The sequence below is a fragment of the Microcaecilia unicolor genome, chromosome 2, assembly GCF_901765095.1.
Source record: "Microcaecilia unicolor chromosome 2, aMicUni1.1, whole genome shotgun sequence".
Lineage (NCBI taxonomy): Eukaryota > Metazoa > Chordata > Amphibia > Gymnophiona > Siphonopidae > Microcaecilia > Microcaecilia unicolor.
The window spans coordinates 19,011,089-19,029,239 of NC_044032.1; the positions used below are offsets into that span (position 1 = coordinate 19,011,089).

General features: G+C 48.2%; 1 protein-coding gene across 2 annotated transcripts in view; it reads right to left on the reverse strand.

Moving 5' to 3' along the window:
* Positions 1-18,151, reverse strand: part of PIGO (phosphatidylinositol glycan anchor biosynthesis class O) — a 56,316-nt gene that overhangs the window by 16,044 nt on the left and 22,121 nt on the right. For both annotated transcript variants that reach the window (XM_030192824.1, XM_030192825.1), the window contains exons 6-7: positions 13,736-13,909; positions 1,846-3,454 (exon numbers count right to left, since the gene is read on the reverse strand). In XM_030192824.1, coding sequence (XP_030048684.1) covers positions 1,846-3,454; positions 13,736-13,909 — 1,783 coding nt within the window. The remainder of the gene's footprint in view (positions 1-1,845; positions 3,455-13,735; positions 13,910-18,151) is intronic.

Below are 18,151 nucleotides of genomic sequence, written 5' to 3' on the forward strand. Positions count from 1 at the left end.
GGTGTGAGCTTATTATGTATTATGCTGTGACACATATTCAATAATTATGCTTTTTGGTTTCAATGTTTTAATTACAGTAAGTTGAATTGTTTATAATGCACCACTGGGGTATTTATTAATGTTTTTTTTACCTCTATATTTGCTATATATGTTTTATATCAATGTTTCATATGGATGGTTTTTAGCTATACGTGTTTTAATCATATGGTTTACATACAGGCTTATTTTCGAAAAAGAAGGGCGCCCATCTTCAGACACAAATCAGGAGATGGGCACCCATCTCTCAGGGTCGCCCAAATCAGGATAATCGAAAGCAGATTTTGGCATCCTTAAATGCTTCCCGTTGCAGGGACGACCAAAGTTCCCGGGGGCATGTCGGCACCGTAGCGAAGGCGGGACTGGGGCATGATTAGGAGATGGGCGTCCTCGGCCGATAATGGAAAAAAGAAGGGCGAGAACTTGTCCGACTTTACTTGGTCCATTTTTTCTTGCGACCAAGCCGTGAAAAGGTGCCCGAACTGACCAGATGACCACCAGAGGGAATCGGGGATGACCTCCCCTTACTCCTCCAGTGGTCACCAGCCCCCTCCCACCCTAAAAAAAACTTAAAAAAATTTTTTTGCCAGCCTTTATGCCAGCCTGAAATGTCATACCCAGCTCCCTGACAGCAGTATGCAGGTCCATGGAGCAGTTTTAGTTGGTGCAGTGCACTTCAGCCAGGAGGACCCAAGCCCATCCCCCCCCTACCTGTTACACTTGTGGTGGTAAATGTGAACCCTCGAAAACCCACCCGAAACCCACTGTACCCACATGTAGGTGCCCCCCTTCACCCCTTAGGGCTATGGTAGTGGTGTACATTTGTGGGGAGTGGGTTTGGGGGGGGGGGGGGGGTTGGGGGGCTCAGCACCCAAGGTAAGGGAGCTATGCACCTGGGAGCAATTTGTGAAGTCCACTGCAGTGCCCCCTAGGGTGCCCGATAGGTGTCCTGGCATGTCAGGGGGACTAGTGCACTACAAATTCTGGCTCCTCCCACAAACAAAGGCTTGGATTTGGTTGTTTTTGAGATGGGCATCCTCGGTTTCCATTAAGGCCAAAAACATGGGATGACCACCTCTAAGGTCGACCATCTCAATATTTAGGTCGACCATCTCTAAGGTCGACCTAAATGTTGAGATTTGGGTGTCCCCGACCGTATTATCGAAACGAAAGATGGACACCCATCTTGTTTCGATAATACGGGTTTTCCCGCCCCTTCGCCGGGACGTCCTTAGAGAACGGGGCACCCCCGTTCGATTATGCCCCTCATAGTATTTTGATCTTATGATTTGTACATACATATATATATATATATATATATATATATCTTTTACAGTTGGTATATCAAGCCCCTGATGCAGCCCTTTAGGAGGGCGAGACGCAGTCATGTTGGGCTCATGACAGTTTTGAATTTTTGTGCTGAATAAATTCATCTTTTTATGAACGCTTCTTTTTGGCAATTTGCTGCTTTCTTCATCTTGTGCTGGATTTTGAGTCACCTGCCTACGTGCTTTCTTGGACATTTCTGAATTACTGCAAACAGAATGTCCCTGAGACAGACTGTAATCATATCATGCTTACAAAGATTTCATAGTCGACTAATGATCTTCCCACCAACTGTTCACCATGCTTTTTTCACCCTTTGGTAGTGCCTACCACTAACAGCAGTGCTTCCTAAAGGCCTGAACCCTGGTAAAGTTCAGGTGAGAATGGAAACACTGATTAACTGTTTTTTTTTTTTACCTTGACTTTAAAGGTGTTGGATTGTTTAATGAAATAGACTTGAGATTACTGGTGCCTATGGCTTACCTGATCCATCTGAGGCTGCAGAAAGTTTCACAGCACAGCCGTGGAGCTGCAGCAGGATGAAACCCTCCACCAGCAGGAGCAAGAAGGCAAGCGACATCCCCTCACTGTGCAGCATCAGGAGGAAAAAGATCAGGAGCGAGAGGACAATCACCAGAGCGGCTGAGTACACGCTACCCAGTCCGTAAGCTGCCACCGTTGCCTTGTCGTCCTCATCGGCCCCACTCAGACGGCTCTTCAGCGACTTCTGCATCTTGCGGTAAATTTGCGGGATGACGTGGCGCAGGTCCGCCTCAGAGTTAGGGATCCCTTGGTACGCTGTCACGATGTGCTCTGTAGATTCCCGGCTGTCCTGCACGAACACAGTCATGGGATTCCAAAGGGCTACAAAGAGGCCTAGGGCCACCAGTCCACAGACAGCTCGAGGACATGCCACCAGTGCTACCTGGATAATCTCCTGGAGTTTGGCCATGTTGTCCTCTATGCCAGAGCTGATGGCCCAGTAGCAGCTGATCCAGACTGCAATGAGAGGGAAGCCCCAGCGCACAAACAGAACCAGCGGACTGGAGCTGTTCAGGTTGCCATAATGTCTCAACCAGCTTCTGATAAGATAGATGATGGCGACCAGGGATGCCACACACAGGCCGTAAGAGAGGTTCTTCGTCTGTACATTCTGCAGGCTGGACAAGGGCGTCAGGAATGGTGAGGACTCACAGCCGGGGATTTCATCACGGCAACTGTGAAAGACAGCGGAGAAAAGCACACAGAACTGGAAAGACATGAGGAGACCGAGCAGGTGCAGACTCTCCCTCCTGTAAGTGGGGATAGGGGATGGCTTATGAGATTCCACCGGTAACCCGGATGTGGCCCAGCCTGGCATTATCAACTTTCCACTCCAATGAAGCTTTGCCAGCACCAGAATGGACAGGGACTGGAGCAGAAATGGCACCACCCGTGCCTCGGCCACTAAGAAGCTGTCAGAGAACATGGCACAGCAGCGGAAGAACAGAATGGTCATAGGTAAGACCCACTTCACAACCATCAGCAGCCTCTGTTTCATGCTTAAGCTCCGTCGAAGCCATCGGGATCCTGAGACAGAGTCTCTCTTGGATCTCATCTTCCAAACCTGCCACAGAAAGCTCAGCTGGGATATCGCAGCAGCCCAGGAACAGATCAGAACCAGCTCCGTTTCCTTTGAGGTTGCCCACTGCCAGAAACTTAGAAACGCTGCCACTGACATTCCCCAGACAACAAGAGAGAGCAACAGGCTCCTGTAGAGGATCTCCAGCTCCATGGGAACCTCAGAAATAACACAACAAAGCAGACAGGTGGCGGCAATGATGGCAATACCGGCAACCATGCGGAGGGGGTGGAATCGTGCCCAGGACGCTGTGCACACTGCCCTGGCTTCCCGCAGGTAATGCTGCAGATCCCGTGTCTGCTGTTGGAGTAGGGCCTCTAAATTCAGAATACTGCCAGGCTTCTCTTGCATCTCAGACATCAGCTGGTTGTAACTGTCCGCAGCAGAGGAAAACAACCCCTCCAGATGTCTCAGCTTCTCGACTGGCAAGTCCTCTGCAGCCTGGGAATATGAGTGCAAGAAACGATTCACCTGCAAACCCAGAGTGGAGAGAACATGTCAGCAATGGATCTCTCTCTCTCTGGAGAGGAATGCTGCATTATAAAAACATATCCCTATAGGAAGGCCTGCTGATATCATGCCTTGTTTTACTAGAACAGAGACTCTCAAACCCGTCCTCAGGACACACTTAGCTAATCAGGTTTTCAGGATGCCCACAATGCATATCCTATATAATAAAAAGCACCTCCAACATTCTGAAGCTGACTCTGTGGCACTGTGGGGTTCCTAAGTCTGTAGTTCAGCGTTTCATTGGCTCTCATTGTTCCCGCCCTCACATCGAGGAAATGGAACGCTGCATAGTTGTCAAGCAAATAAACGTGACATCACAGGAATGAAGAACCAATCAGACAGAACGGAACTTGGAGGAGGGAAGTGGAGTGGATTGAATCTCTAACAAACAATCATATACAGGGAGGTACGAACATCAGTGGAGGCAAGTGCACAGAACGGAAGAGAAGACAAACATTTAATCACTTTGTCACTCAAACACATACACAGAGACATCAAACACACACACACACTCACTCTGTGTATCTCTCTATTACACTGTCACTCTCAGTCTCTCACATGGGCAACTGAATGTTGCATTCTCACGAGTAAGGTAAAATTATGTATAATCATACCTGATAATTTTCTTTCCATTAATCATAGCTGATCAATCCATAGACTGGTGGGTTGTGTCCATCTACCAGCAGGTGGAGATAGAGAGCAAACTTTTGCCTCCCTATATGTGGTCATGTGCTGCCGGAAACTCCTCAGTATGTCGATATCAAAGCTCCATCCGCAGGACTCAGCACTTAGAGAATTACACCCACGAAGGGACACTCTGCCCAGCTCACCACCGCCGAAACGGGGGAGGGGAATTAACCCAGCTCATCCCCACACAAGTGGGGGAGGGGAATCCGTCCAGCTCATCCCCGCGGAGCGGGGGAGGGACACCACACCCGCCGATGCGGGGGGATCTGGTTTATCCTGCAACCGCAACCGCGGGAGGAGCTGACTGACCCTAACACCGCCGAAGCGGGAGGGGTACAAAGCTGCCCTACAGCCGCACGAAGCGGGAGGGAGTGCCGGCAGAATTTATGTCTCAATCCAGCCCCGTAAAACGGAGGGGAGAGGAATGCAGCAGCTCACTGTAACACAAACTCGTCTCAACTCTTGAAGAATCCAAGTGAAAGAAGAACTTGAACACGAAGTCCTCCTGAAGTAACTGAAGGCTAAACTTGAACCTAAAATGCAACCAGAATATAAACAGTACAGATATCTGGGAGGGGCTATGGATTGATCAGCTATGATTAATGGAAAGAAAATTATCAGGTATGATTATACATAATTTTACCTTCCATATCATCAAGCTGATCAATCCATAGACTGGTGGGATGTACCGAAGCAGTACTCACCCAGGGCGGGACATAGAAATCCCTGACCTCAACACTGAAGCTCCAAACCGGGCCTCCGCCCGTGCAGCCACAGTCAAACGGTAATGCTTGGAGAATGTATGAGCCGAAGCCCACGTTGCCGCCTTGCATATCTCTTCCAAGGAGACGGATCCGGCCTCTGCCATCGAGGCCGCCTGAGCTCTCGTGGAGTGAGCCTTCAGCTGGATAGGCGGCACCTTCCCCGCGGCCACATAAGCCGCTGCAATGGCTTCCTTGACCCACCTTGCCACTGTAGGCTTAGCAGCCTGCAGACCCTTACGAGGACCTGCAAACAGGACAAACAGATGATCCGATTTCCGGAAATCATTGGTCACTTCCAAGTATCTGATGATGACTCGTCTCACATCCAGATATTCAAGAGCGGAGTACTCCTCTGGGTAGTCCTCCCTACGAAAGGAAGGGAGACAGAGCTGCTGATTCACATAGAAGCGAGAACCAAACTTGGGCAGGAAGGCAGGCACTGTGCGAATAGTCACTCCTGCCTCAGTGAACTGCAGAAAAGGCTCTCGACATGAGAGCGCCTGGAGCTCGGAAACTCTTCTGGCTGAAGTGATAGCCACCAAAAAGACTGCTTTCAACGTCAGGTCTTTCAGAGATGCCCTCGACAAGGGTTCCAAAGGCGGCTTCTGCAATGCTCTTAGCACCAGGTTGAGATTCCACGCAGGCACCACTGAGTGCAGAGGAGGGCGCAGGTGATTAACTCCCTTGAGAAAGCGCACCACATCTGGCTGCGAAGCCAGGGAAGTACCCTTCAGGCGGCCCCTGAAGCAAGCCAGAGCCGCTACCTGGACTTTAAGGGAACTGAGCGACAGGCCTTTCTCCAGACCTTCTTGCAGGAACGCCAACACTGAAGAAATTGGAGCAGTGAAGGGAGAAAGTGAGCCTGCTTCACACCATGCTGCAAAGATACGCCAAACCCTGGCGTAAGCAGTAGAAGTAGAGCGCTTCCTCGCTCTCAGCATAGTGGCGATGACCTTGTCCGAGAAGCCCTTCTTCCTCAGACGCTGCCGCTCAATAGCCAGGCCGTAAGACCAAAGGGAGAGGGATCCTCCATCACCACGGGACCCTGATGTAACAGGCCCTGCTCCACTGACAGCCGCAGAGGATCGTCGACTGAGAGCCTGAACAAGTCCGCATACCAGGGACGTCTGGGCCAATCCGGACCCACCAGGATTACCCTGCCGGGATGCTTTGCCACCCGGTCTAGCACCCTGCCCAACATGGGCCAGGGCGGGAACACATAGAGGAGCTCTTGTGTCGGCCACTGTTGGAGAAGAGCATCTACTCCCAGGGATCGAGGGTCCCGTCCTCTGCTGAAAAAGCGCGGCACTTGGCCATTGGCCGATGACGCCATCAGATCTAGGCTCGGCTGGCCCCAGCGCTTCGTGATGTCCAAGAACGCCTGAGCAGATAGTTGCCACTCTCCGGGCTCCAAGGTATGGCGACTGAGAAAGTCCGCCTTGACATTCATGACTCCGGCAATGTGGGCCGCTGAAAGCTGCTCCAGGTTCGCTTCCGCCCACTGGCAAAGACTCATAGCCTCCTGGCTAGAGGGGCGCTCTTGGTACCTCCCTGGCGGTTGATATAGGCCACAGCCGTGGCATTGTCCGACAGGACCCGTACAGGCTTCAACACCAGTACCGGGATGAACTCCAATAACACCAACCGAATGGCTCTGAGTTCCAGGAGGTTGATAGACCACTTGCCTCTGCAGGAGACTAGAGCCCCTGCGCTGTCCTTCCCAAGCAGTGGGCTCCCCAGCCCATCAAAGAGGCGTCTGTCGTGACGACAATCCACTCCGGGGTCACCAGAGGCAATCCTGCAGACAACTCGTCTGTCTGCGTCCACCAGCTCAGCGCCTTGCGCACTGCTGGGTCCTCGGGAAGGCGCACAGCATAATCCTCCGACATCGGAGTCCAGCGCAGCAGCAGAGATAGCTGTAGTGGTCTCATATGAGCCCTGGCCCAGGGCACTACTTCCATCGTGGCCGTCATAGAGCCCAACAGCTGCACGTAGTCCCAAGCCCAAAAGGAGAGGCTACTAGGAACTAGTCCACCTGAGCCTGAAGCTTGACAATCCGATTGTCTGGCAGGAACACTCTGCCCACTTGGGTGTCGAATCGAACTCCCAGATACACCAGGGACTGAGTCGGGCGCAGCTGGCTCTTCTTCCAGTTGATGATCCATCCCAGGGAGCTCAAAAGAGCAACTACCCGGTCCATAGCTTTGCCGCACTCTGCATAAGAGGGGGCTCGGATCAACCAGTCGTCCAGATAAGGATGGACTTGTACTCCTTCCTTTAGCAGGAAGGCCGCTATGACCCCCATTACTTTGGAAAAGGTCCGCGGAGCAGTAGCCAACCCGAAAGGGAGGGCTCTGAACTGGAAGTGTCGTCTCAGGACTGTAAAACGCAGAAAGCGTTGGAGAGGAGGCCAGATGGGAATATGCAGGTACGCTTCCTTGATGTCCAAGGAAGCCAAGAACTCTCCTGCCTTCACTGCCGCTATAACAGAGCGGAGAGTCTCCATGTGAAAGTGCCTCACTTTCCAGGCCAGATTGACCCCTTGAGGTCGAGGATAGGCCGGACAGAACCTCCTTTCTTTGGAACCACAAAGTAAATGGAGTAACGTCCCTTGCCAATCTGATTTTTTGGCACCGGAACGACCGCACCCAGGCGGATCAGGTTGTCCAAGGTCTGCTGCACTACCACAGCTTGACCGGAGACTTGCAGGGAGAGAGTACAAACCCGTCTCTTAAGGGTTGGCAGAACTCTAGCTTGTAGCCGTCTCTGATGACTTCCAGCACCCACGCGTCTGAAGTTATAGTGGTCCACTCGCCCAGAAACGAGGACAGCCGTCCTCCAATCTGCACTGGGGCGTGGACCAAGGCCCCGTCATTGGGTACGAGACCCTGGGGGAGGACCGGAGGGAGCACCTCCGGGACGGCGGTCTCTGCGAAAGGAATGCTGCTTGGGGGAGAAATTCCTCTTGAAGGAAGAGGGGGCAGAGGAACCCGACTTGCCCGGGCGGTACCGATGGGCTTCCTGCAACCGTCCTCTGGAGGTATCGGGACGAGTACTAACCCGAGCCCTGACCTCTGGTAATTTCTTGCCCTTAGACGTGCCGAGATCGGTCACGATTTTGTCCAGCTCGACCCCAAAGAGCCGCTTGCCTTTAAAAGGCAATCTAGCCAGGCGGGATTTAGAGGCGTGGTCAGCAGACCAATGTTTCAGCCAAAGCCACCGCCGCGCAGAGACTGTCTGAGCCATGCCTTTAGCTGAGGCTCTCCAGACATCATACAGCAAGTCTGCCAAATAGGCTAAGCCCGATTCCAGGGCCGGCCAATCAGCCCTCAAGGAATGATCCGAGGGGGAAGCCCGCTGCACCATAGTCCGGCACGCCCTGGCCACATAGGAGCCGCAAACTGAGGCCTGCAAACTTAAAGCAGCTGCCTCAAAGGACGACCTTAAGGCCGCCTCCAATCTTCTGACTTGGGCGTCCTTTAGGGCCGTGCCACCTTCCACCGGCAACGCCGTTTTCTTAGTCACCGCAGTGATTAAAGAATCCACGGTAGGCCACAGATAGGCCTCACGTTCACTCACAGCCAAAGGATAGAGGCGGGACATAGCCCTAGCCACTTTAAGGCTCGTTTCCGGGACATCCCATTGAGCCGCAATTAAGGTGTGCATGGCATCATGCACGTGGAAGGTTCTAGGCGGGCGCTTCGTCCCCAGCATAATGGCAGAGCCAACAGGGGCTGAGGGAGAGACGTCCTCCGGAGAGGAAATCTTCAAAGTGTCCATGGCCTGTAACAACAGGTTGGGCAAATCCTCTGGGCTAAAAAGCCGCGCTGCAGAGGGGTCATCCGCTCCATCCGAGCGGGGATCTATCTCCTCCAAGGAATCCGCAAAGGATCGTTGGGAGACCTCAGACACGCTGCCCTCATCTACATCGGAGGAGACAAAAGTCCTCCAAGGCCTGGAAATCAACCCGAGGGCGTTTACCTCTGGGAACCTCAACCTCTTTATCAGAAGAGGGAGCAGGGGCAGCGTTTTGCATGAGGAAAGCCTGATGCAGCAGCAAAACAAACTCGGGGGAGAAACCCCCCAGACTGTGCACTTCCGCAGCCTGGGCAACAGCCCTAGACGCACTCTCAACCGGCTCGCAATAGCGGGGGAGAGACATGCTGCGCATCCAAAATGGCGTCCGGCGCGAAACTCCGTGAAGGAGCCGTGCGGGAAGAACGGCGCTTAACTTTAGCCGCTTTTGTGCCGTCGCCCAAATTAAGGGCGTTCATGGCATTAATGTCTCCAACCTCAAGGGCGGCCCCGAAGAAGCCGTCCGAGCCGCGTGGCCGGCCAAGATGGCGGAGGCGAGGAGCGGGGGATGGGCGTTTATGGCGGGAAAAAACCGCCACGCCGGAGGAACGACCGGGACATTCATCGGTCACTAAACTATCACCCATCAAGGGCGAATCAGGTTGTAAAACCCCCGCATCCCCTCTAGAAGCGCTCCAGCGATCCGGGGAGCGACCCTTTGCGCCCTCGCCCTCCGACGCCATTGCCACGAGGAGAAGAATCGGGGAACCCCCTGCCCGCTATAAAAAGGTAAAATTACCTGCTTGCCGCTCCGAGCTGTAACGAACTGGTGTCCCAGTGAGTAGCTGCAATGAACGTTTAAAGAAACGTCGAATTAAACGCCTTTAAAGACGTTTAAAATTTTTTTTTTTTTTTTTTTAACGGAGCCAGCGGGAGGGGGGAGAAAAGGAGGGACCTGGCACCACCAGGTTTGCACTTGCTCAAAAGAGCCCTCAACCCCAGGCCTCAACAAAACCTAAGGATTAGGCTTGGAGGCCTAGCCAGAGCTGCTGCTGTGTGTGACCACCACCTGCTGAGATAGAGAACATACTGAGGAGTTTCCGGCAGCACATGACCACATATAGGGAGGCAAAAGGTTGCTCTCTATCTCCACCTGCTGGTAGATGGACACAACCCACCAGTCTATGGATTGATCAGCTTGATGATATGGAAGGAGCTCTTCTGATTGAAGGGCCTGAACAAGGAAAACTGTTACCACATTGTAACACAATTTACACAAAAAATATTGTATATAAAGAAATCTTACACATGTAAACAACAATTATATTCAGAATACAACCGTGGAAACATTAATGGCAGGAACTCATTACATTGCTAGCGCCCGTTTCATTGCGTTAAGAAACGGGCCTTTTTTACTAGTAATATATATATTACTGGAGAACAATTTATCTCATACATATATATATATGAGATAAATTGTTCTCCATTGTGTGTAAACCTCTCTCATTAATATTAATTGTAATATTAATATTGGACTACTGCGATTCCATCTATGCTGGACTTAAAGGTGGTCTTCTCAAAAAATTACAAAACAGCTCAAAATACTGCCGCTTGCCTTATATGTGGATCTCCTCGCTTCGCCAAAGCCACTCCTCTTTTATATGAGCTACATTGGTTACCAATAAGAGAGGGAATATCTTTCAAATTATGCGTTTTCATTCACCAAATCCAGTTTGGTCAAGTCCCATCATATACGAATAATCTTATTGAATTATTCCCTCATAATGCTGTTATCATCATCTAGAGATTATCTTGTCTTACATTTCCCCAACTGTAAGAATGTGATATATAAAACAAATCACTCTGCTAATTTCTCCTATCAAGGCACCAAGATTTGGAATTCTCTTCCTAAATCAATCAAGTTTACAGATGATTACCCAACTTTCAGAAGTCTTCTAAAAACACATTTCTTCAGTCTGGCCTTTCTGAATACAAAGAACATCCTTTTCTTAATCTCGTTTCCCATCTAGTCCTGCCTAATTATTCTCTCACCTATCCACCATTAATTTGTTTGTCCTTGAGATATCTATTCAACAAGGCCTACAAAGAGAACCCATAGCCTTACAAAACTACCTCACCAACTCACCCAATTATTACAGTCCACCTTCTACCCTGCCTAACACCTTCCTTCTCTCTTTCCTCACCTAATCTTTGTACATTACTAATTGTATCTGATATCATGGAATGATTATGTCATAACCAAACTCTGTAAGCCACATTGAGCCTGCAAATAGGTAGGAAAATGTGGGATACAAATGCAATAAATAATAGTCTAAACCCCTTGTTATTTACTGCACATGTATAAATTTGCTTCCTGAAGTTATTGTAATTTGTGTTATATTCTGTATATTGTTATGTTTTATTTACTTTATTGTTTGTTTGTAAGCCACATTGAATTTGAGTCTTATTTCAGGCAAATGTGGGGTATAAATGGCATAAATAAATAAAATAGTGTATATCCTGAAAACCTGACTGGCTAGGCTGGTCCCGAGGACTGGGTTGAGAGCGCCTGTACTAGAAGCTTCCAACAGAACAGCAAAGAGACAACATCAACGAGAATATATCACAAGGTGTAACATCCACTCTATTCAGTAATTTAAAAGTACCTTAAATATAGGCAGGATGGAAGTAACCATGAGATGGAATGCTTATTCACGAACTGTTTTTAAATAGCTCCCTGTGCCTTGACTGCTCTCCAAGGTGTCCAATGGTACCACATCTCACAGGTAGCTCGATTTAAAGTCTTGGGTTGGACATGAAAACACAATGAAATTCATGATCTCTTTTTACTGGGGCTGGCTGGAACAGGACATTTAATTTAAGGTTGATTAGTGTGTGTTGTTTTTTTTTAATTCATGCCTTTCCAGTGCTAGTTCAAGGTGAGTTTCATTCAGGAGGTATTTCTCTGTCCCAGAGGGCTCACAATCTAATCCTCCTGTTTACTAAGCAGTGCTTTGAACGGGCTGTGTCGGAATTGTCGCGCGGCTTAGTAAACGGGGGGGGGGGGGGGGGTAAGCCTGTAGATTGAGGCAATGGAGGGTTAGGTGGCTTACCTGAGGGCACAAGGAGAGCTGGTGGGATTTCAACCCTACTCTCTCTAGGTCACAGCCTGCTGCTCTAACCAGCAGGCTATTCCAGGATGATCTGGAGCATCCAGATACATAGTACTTCTTGTGCATTCAGTTATTGCTCAGTGGAAATGGGACTTGATATACCGCCTTTCTGAGGTTTTTGCAACTACATTCAAAGCGGTTTACATATATTCAGGTACTTATTTTGTACAAGGGGCAATGGAGAGTTAAGTGACTTGCCCAGAGTCACAAGGAGCTGCAGTGGGAATTGAACTCAGTTCCCCAGGATCAAAGTCCACTGCACTAACCATTAGGCTACTCCTCCACACAATAGATTAAGCATCTGAAGAAGTGTTCCACAGTGGCGTACCAAGGGAGGTGGGGAGTGCTGGGAGAGGGCCATGGCCCATGGTCATCAGCCTCAGAATAGGCGCTGTTGGGCAGATCAGAAGCAAACGCGGGTGCTAGAGGCTAATAGCATCATACTTGTTACTGCCCCATGATCAGAGCCCCTGAGTGCGTGAAAGAACGCACTTGCGGGCTCTGAACGCAACTAGCATGCAAATGCATGCTAAACAGGGCTCCCCAATGATCAGTGCACCAAACATTGGCACGCACACCAGCTCAGAGCTGGCGTTAGGGTTTGCAGACCATTGGGAAGGAATGAGCCCTGTCCAGCATGCATTTGCTGCTAGCAGGCCCCGCATTCCCCCCAATACAAACCCCTCTGCAGAAGCAGAACCCCCACCCTGCAACATGGGCCCCCAACCCAAGTTCAGGGGGAGTTGGAGATCCAGTGGATCTCTAGCCCCCCCCAACCCCTCCTCGCATCTCCCCCCCAAAGTCCTGGTAGACCAGTGGGCTGCAAATCAACCCCCCCCCCCCCCAAAAAAAAAAACCTGGTGGTCTAGAGGCCCCTCTTTCCTTTGTTGGAGGAGGGAGGTACACTCTTCCAGCAGCACTGCCTTGAAAAGGGCGGTGCCCAGCCCTACCCAATGCAGAGATTGTTTTCTTACACCTGACAGAAGCACCCACCTAGGGTATCCCGGCGAGTTATGTGTACAAGATTGATGAATGGAGGGATGGGGGTCCCATCTTTTGAGAAATATTTTTTCACAGCTCAGTCTTTGACTGGTATAGCCCACTCCCTAAAGCATGGGTGCATCTTGAGAGGCATGGGATGGGCGATATGCATTGGTTTAATTTAGCCTTCTTTTTTGAATCTACCCTCCTCTTTAACATCTGTGAATTGAGCTCAACGGGACGGCTCTGACTTCAGTCTTACCGGACAACCCAGCACACTAGTTTTGTAAGAAGCGGGGCAATCATCTAATTTGTCAGCATCACAGAAGAAAACCCTAGCTTCTCCCTAGAAACCACCACTTCACTGATAGATCCCTGACGCAGGCGGGTCATTTAGGAAGGAACTGATGTTCAAGGTGTACGAATAAAGAAACTGTGTTCCGATTTTGAAGGCCCTTGGTGCTTTCCTTTGATATTTGTTACTTTTATTGGTCATGTATTTTGTATTTGAATAACAAAAATCTAAAAAAACATTTAAAATGAAAAAAATATATATTACGTTAGTCCAATAAAAAAAGGTATCACCTTATTTTCTTTTCTATGTTTTGTTTCTATTTATTACCTTTAAAAGCGGACTAACATGGCTACCACACCATTTTACTCACAATTAAAAGTGAAATTCTTTTCCACTGAAAAACTGATCCAGCTTCAGTTAGCTGAGGTTTGACTAGTCTCAGTTGACGGCGATCAGGCTGGACCCCTGGCTGGTCCAATTAGTTAGTGAGCCTGAGCTCTGTCCTCTGCAAGTCTGGTTGGCGAGACAGATTCACAGCAAACCCTACCTGTCTTGCATTGATTTGATATGCCAATGCTTGAGAGCCAGAGGAGTCCCTATGTGTGTCATCCCAAGAAAACACGTCCGCCATCACTTCTCCGATGTTGCTGTAGGGGATGGGTATGCCAAGCAGGAGGGCCAAGGTAGGGACCAGATTCACCTGAGGAACGACTTCTGGCTCCTGAAAGAAAGGAAAGAAATACAGGTGGGGTTTCTGCCTCAATTGTTTTCTCTGGCAAAACAGAAGGCCAAGTACAAAATCTTTAGTTACACAGGGCTCAGACTGCCCAATCTTGCACATTACATTAGAAGAAACAACTACTATCCAAGCTGCAAGTCAGTTAAATATAAACTGCTTTTTTCTTCATCTTTCTCCTACGTCAGCCCAAAGTCCTGGAATGTTCTACCAAGGCATCTAAAGGAGATTGAAGATCACCAGCTATTCAAGAAATCATTTAAAACATTTTTATTCGAGAAAGCTTATCCTACCAATTAACGCTTAATCCTCGACTATCTCTAATTGTCTATACTCGTTTACTACTCCTATTCAAACATCCCTGTATAATCCTCCTGTTCTTTCCCGTCTTCTGACCTGTCACGTCATTAACCCTCATTGCTTTGTAACTTTCTGTAACATTGTAAGCCACATTGAGCTCGCTCTAGTGGGAAATGTGGGGTATAAATGTACCACAAATAAATAAATTAATTAAATTAAAACATAGGAAGATAAGATAAATCCATGCCAAGCCAAGCTCAGCATCCTGTCTCCAACATAGGCAAGACTAGGTCACAAGTACCTGGCACATCCTTAAAGTAGATTGATTTGTCATAGCTCATTTCCAGGAAACAAAGAAAATTGTGTCAGATAAAGACCAGACGGCCTACATAGTCTGCCCTTCCATACTAACCACGAAGCTCTACAATCCCTTTCTCTTCCATAGAGATCCTCTGTGTCTGTCAAATAAGCACCAGGGAAAATCAGCTACTACAACACCAGCAGCTCTGCTTCATCAGGCAATGAGAGAAATCACGTGACTGGAGAGGCAATGGAAGCCCAGGATGCAAGTGGACCTGGTCCGTTTCACCTACATGATACAGATGATAGCATACTGAGCTGCAATAAAGGGCAGTCAGGATCAGAAGTCTTCCTTCTGAGCTGGTGGCTCTGCGACTGCTGAGGAGCATTCTAGCACCTGAGGAGGGATTAACTGCTCATATAAAAAAATCCGCCCCCCACCGCTTCATAACAGACCTCTCATCCCACTTAAATTTCATGCTTCAGCAAGGTATTTTCCCAAAAGAAAAAGGCAATATTCTACTCACCCCAATACCAAAAGACACCAAGAAAAAAAACCAAATGACATTACTAACTATCAATCAGTAGCATCTATCCCACTGGTAGTCAAACAATTATACGATTACATAAACAAATTCACAATTCTACATGAATCTCAATCAGGTTTCCGCCCCTTACATAGTACCGAACAGTACTACTTACCCTCCTAACCAAATTCAAGCAGGAAATAGCAACAGGTAAAAGTATACTTCTCCTCCAGTTCAACATGTCCAGTGCGTTCGACATGGTCAACCATAATATATTACTCAGACTCCTAGACTACTTCGGAATTGGTGGAAACACACTCAAATGGATCAAGGGCTTCCTAACCACCAGAACATATCATGTGAAATCTAGCACACACTTGTCATTACCGTGGATACCAAACTATAGAGTACCACAAGGATCACCATTATCACCGATCCTTTTCAACCTCATGATGACCCCACTAGCCAAGGCCCTATCCACTCAAGGCCTTAACCCATTCATATATGCTGACGACATCACAATATATATCCCATACAAACAAGATCTGTCAGAAATCAACAATGAAATCAAGCTCAGTTTGAACATCATGGACTCATGGGCAAATGCATTCCAACTAAAACTCAACACAGAAAAAACACATTGTCTCATCATCTCCTCCCAATACAACACATACAAACCCAAAAACCTAAGTATCCCAGGTCACACACACCCTCCCCATCTCGGACAACCTAAAAATCCTCAGAGTAATAATCGACCAAAACCTCACCCTAGAGAACCAAGCAAACACTACCATAAAGAAAATGTTTCACTCAATGTGGAAACTCAAACGTGTGAAACCATTCTTCCCGAGAGCTATATTTCGCAACCTGATACAATCAATGGTACTAAACCATGCAGATTACCGCAATGGAATTTACGCAGGATGCAAAGAACAAATTATAAAGAAATTTCAGACCGCCCAGAACACAGCAGCCAGGCTTATATTTGGAAAAACACGCTATGATAGCGCCAAACCACTCCGAGAAAAACTGCACTGGCTCCCAATCAAAGAACCCATTGCCTTCAAGGTCTGCGCCATGGTTCATAAAATTATCTACGGAGAAGTCCCGAGATACATGATAGATCTCATAGACCTGCCAATCAGAAACACTACAAGATCAGCATGAACTTACCTAAATCTCCACTACCCAAGTACTAAAGGACTGAAATACAAATCAACTCATGCATCCAGCTTTTCTTACTTAAGCACACAACTATGGAACGCACTGCCAAAAATAGTAAAAACAACGTACGACCACCTAAGTTTCCGGAAAGAACTAAAAACAAACCTGTTCAAAAAAGCATACCCCACCAACCCAACATAAAAATCCAAGTTCCTGCGACTCTGCAAAACCAAAGACTAATGGACACACCTTAACCCTCATCCCCTCTCCCTAACTTCCCCCTATGTATCTACCAAACACGATCCTTCTTACCATCAATAACACCTATATTTGTTCACACCGTAACTGGCGAATGCTGTTACGGTACCAAGTAAGCCACATTGAGCCTGCAAATAGGTGGGAAAATGTGGGATACAAATGAAACAAAAATAAATAAATATATGGTCTATAAACTCTAAGTGCCATAAAATTTTGCAGTAATTGCACAGTAAAGGCAAAGCTGCCAAATCAGCTTTTGGGGTCGTTCCCAGCATTTGCCCACACAGTTAACAGACAGTGTTAAGTGTATGCAGATTCTCTGTAATGCACTTATCACCTATAGAGAGAATGCAAAGTGATCTGTGTTATCTGCAGTAGGTTACTGTACGTTGACTGCTACTCCCCCCTAATTCTACAATCTTGCACACACAAAATTGTGCGCACATGTTATAGAATACTGGCAGTTACACACAAATTAATTGTTAAATTAGGCTCTAATTGGTATTAACAACCAATAATGGGCCATAACTGGAGTTGTGACTAACCAGAACTAATTTGTATTTACTCACGTACATGTACAGAAAAGGGCGATGAAAATGATAAAGGAGATGGGACGACTTCCCTACGAGGAAAGGCTAAAGCAGCTAGGGCTCTTCAGCTTGGAGAAGAGACGGCTGAGGGGAGATATGATAGAGGTCTATAAAAAGCTGAGTGGAGTGGAACAGGTAGATGTGAATCACTTGTTTACTCTTTCCAATAATACTAGGACTAGGAGGCACGCAATGAAGCTACAAAGTAGCAAAATTTAATTGTCGCCAGGCTGAGCTCCTGCCTCCCTCGATTGAATATTCACCCAGACGTCCTTTTTTTATTTTCGGGATAATGAGTAGTTTTGAATTGCTTACCTACTGGGAAAGTGCCTAAGCAGATTGGATCTATTTGCTGGCTGGGGATGGCGTCTAAACAGACGAAGAAAGAAGGGACCCAGAGTCGAATAGCGGAATCCAAGATGGCGGATGGAGAAAGCACGAGCCCGAAATCTGTGGGCTCTGCGTGGGCCGCGGAGGTGGCTGCGGAAGTCTCCTCGATGAGGCTTCAGTGGATTTAAAATTGCAGAGGATTACAGACCAGCTAGTGGGGATTGATGAGAAGCTGGGCACTATTCAGTCGGAATTCTCCCTTTAATTATCAGCGTTTGTCGGATGTGGAAGACACGGTGCAGCACCAGGAAATGTCACAACAGTCCTTACAGCGCGTGGAACACTTTGAGGCCAAGCTGGAAGACCTCGAGAACCAGGCATGGAGGAGAAACATAAGGATAGTGGGACTCCCTGAGACGGTAAAGGACTCAGAACTGCAAGAGTTTTTGGAAGGCTGGCTTCCTAAAGTGCTGAAGTTACAACTCTCGGCGGGCCCTCTGCGGATGGAGCGCACCCATCGTTTGGGGCCTTGGAAAACTAATGACCCACGTCCTCGGGTGGTGATCTTTAAGGTACTAAATCATACACAGGACATTTTTTGTGCTATTCAACAGACAGGGCCATTACAATATGAAAATTCTACGATTCGCTGCTTTCAAGATTTTTCTGCTGGGGTGTCCACGCGGTGGTGGCGGAGGGCATTCAGAGAAGCTTGCAATTTATTGTTCTCCAGAAAGGTCCAATTTGCTCTGCTGTAC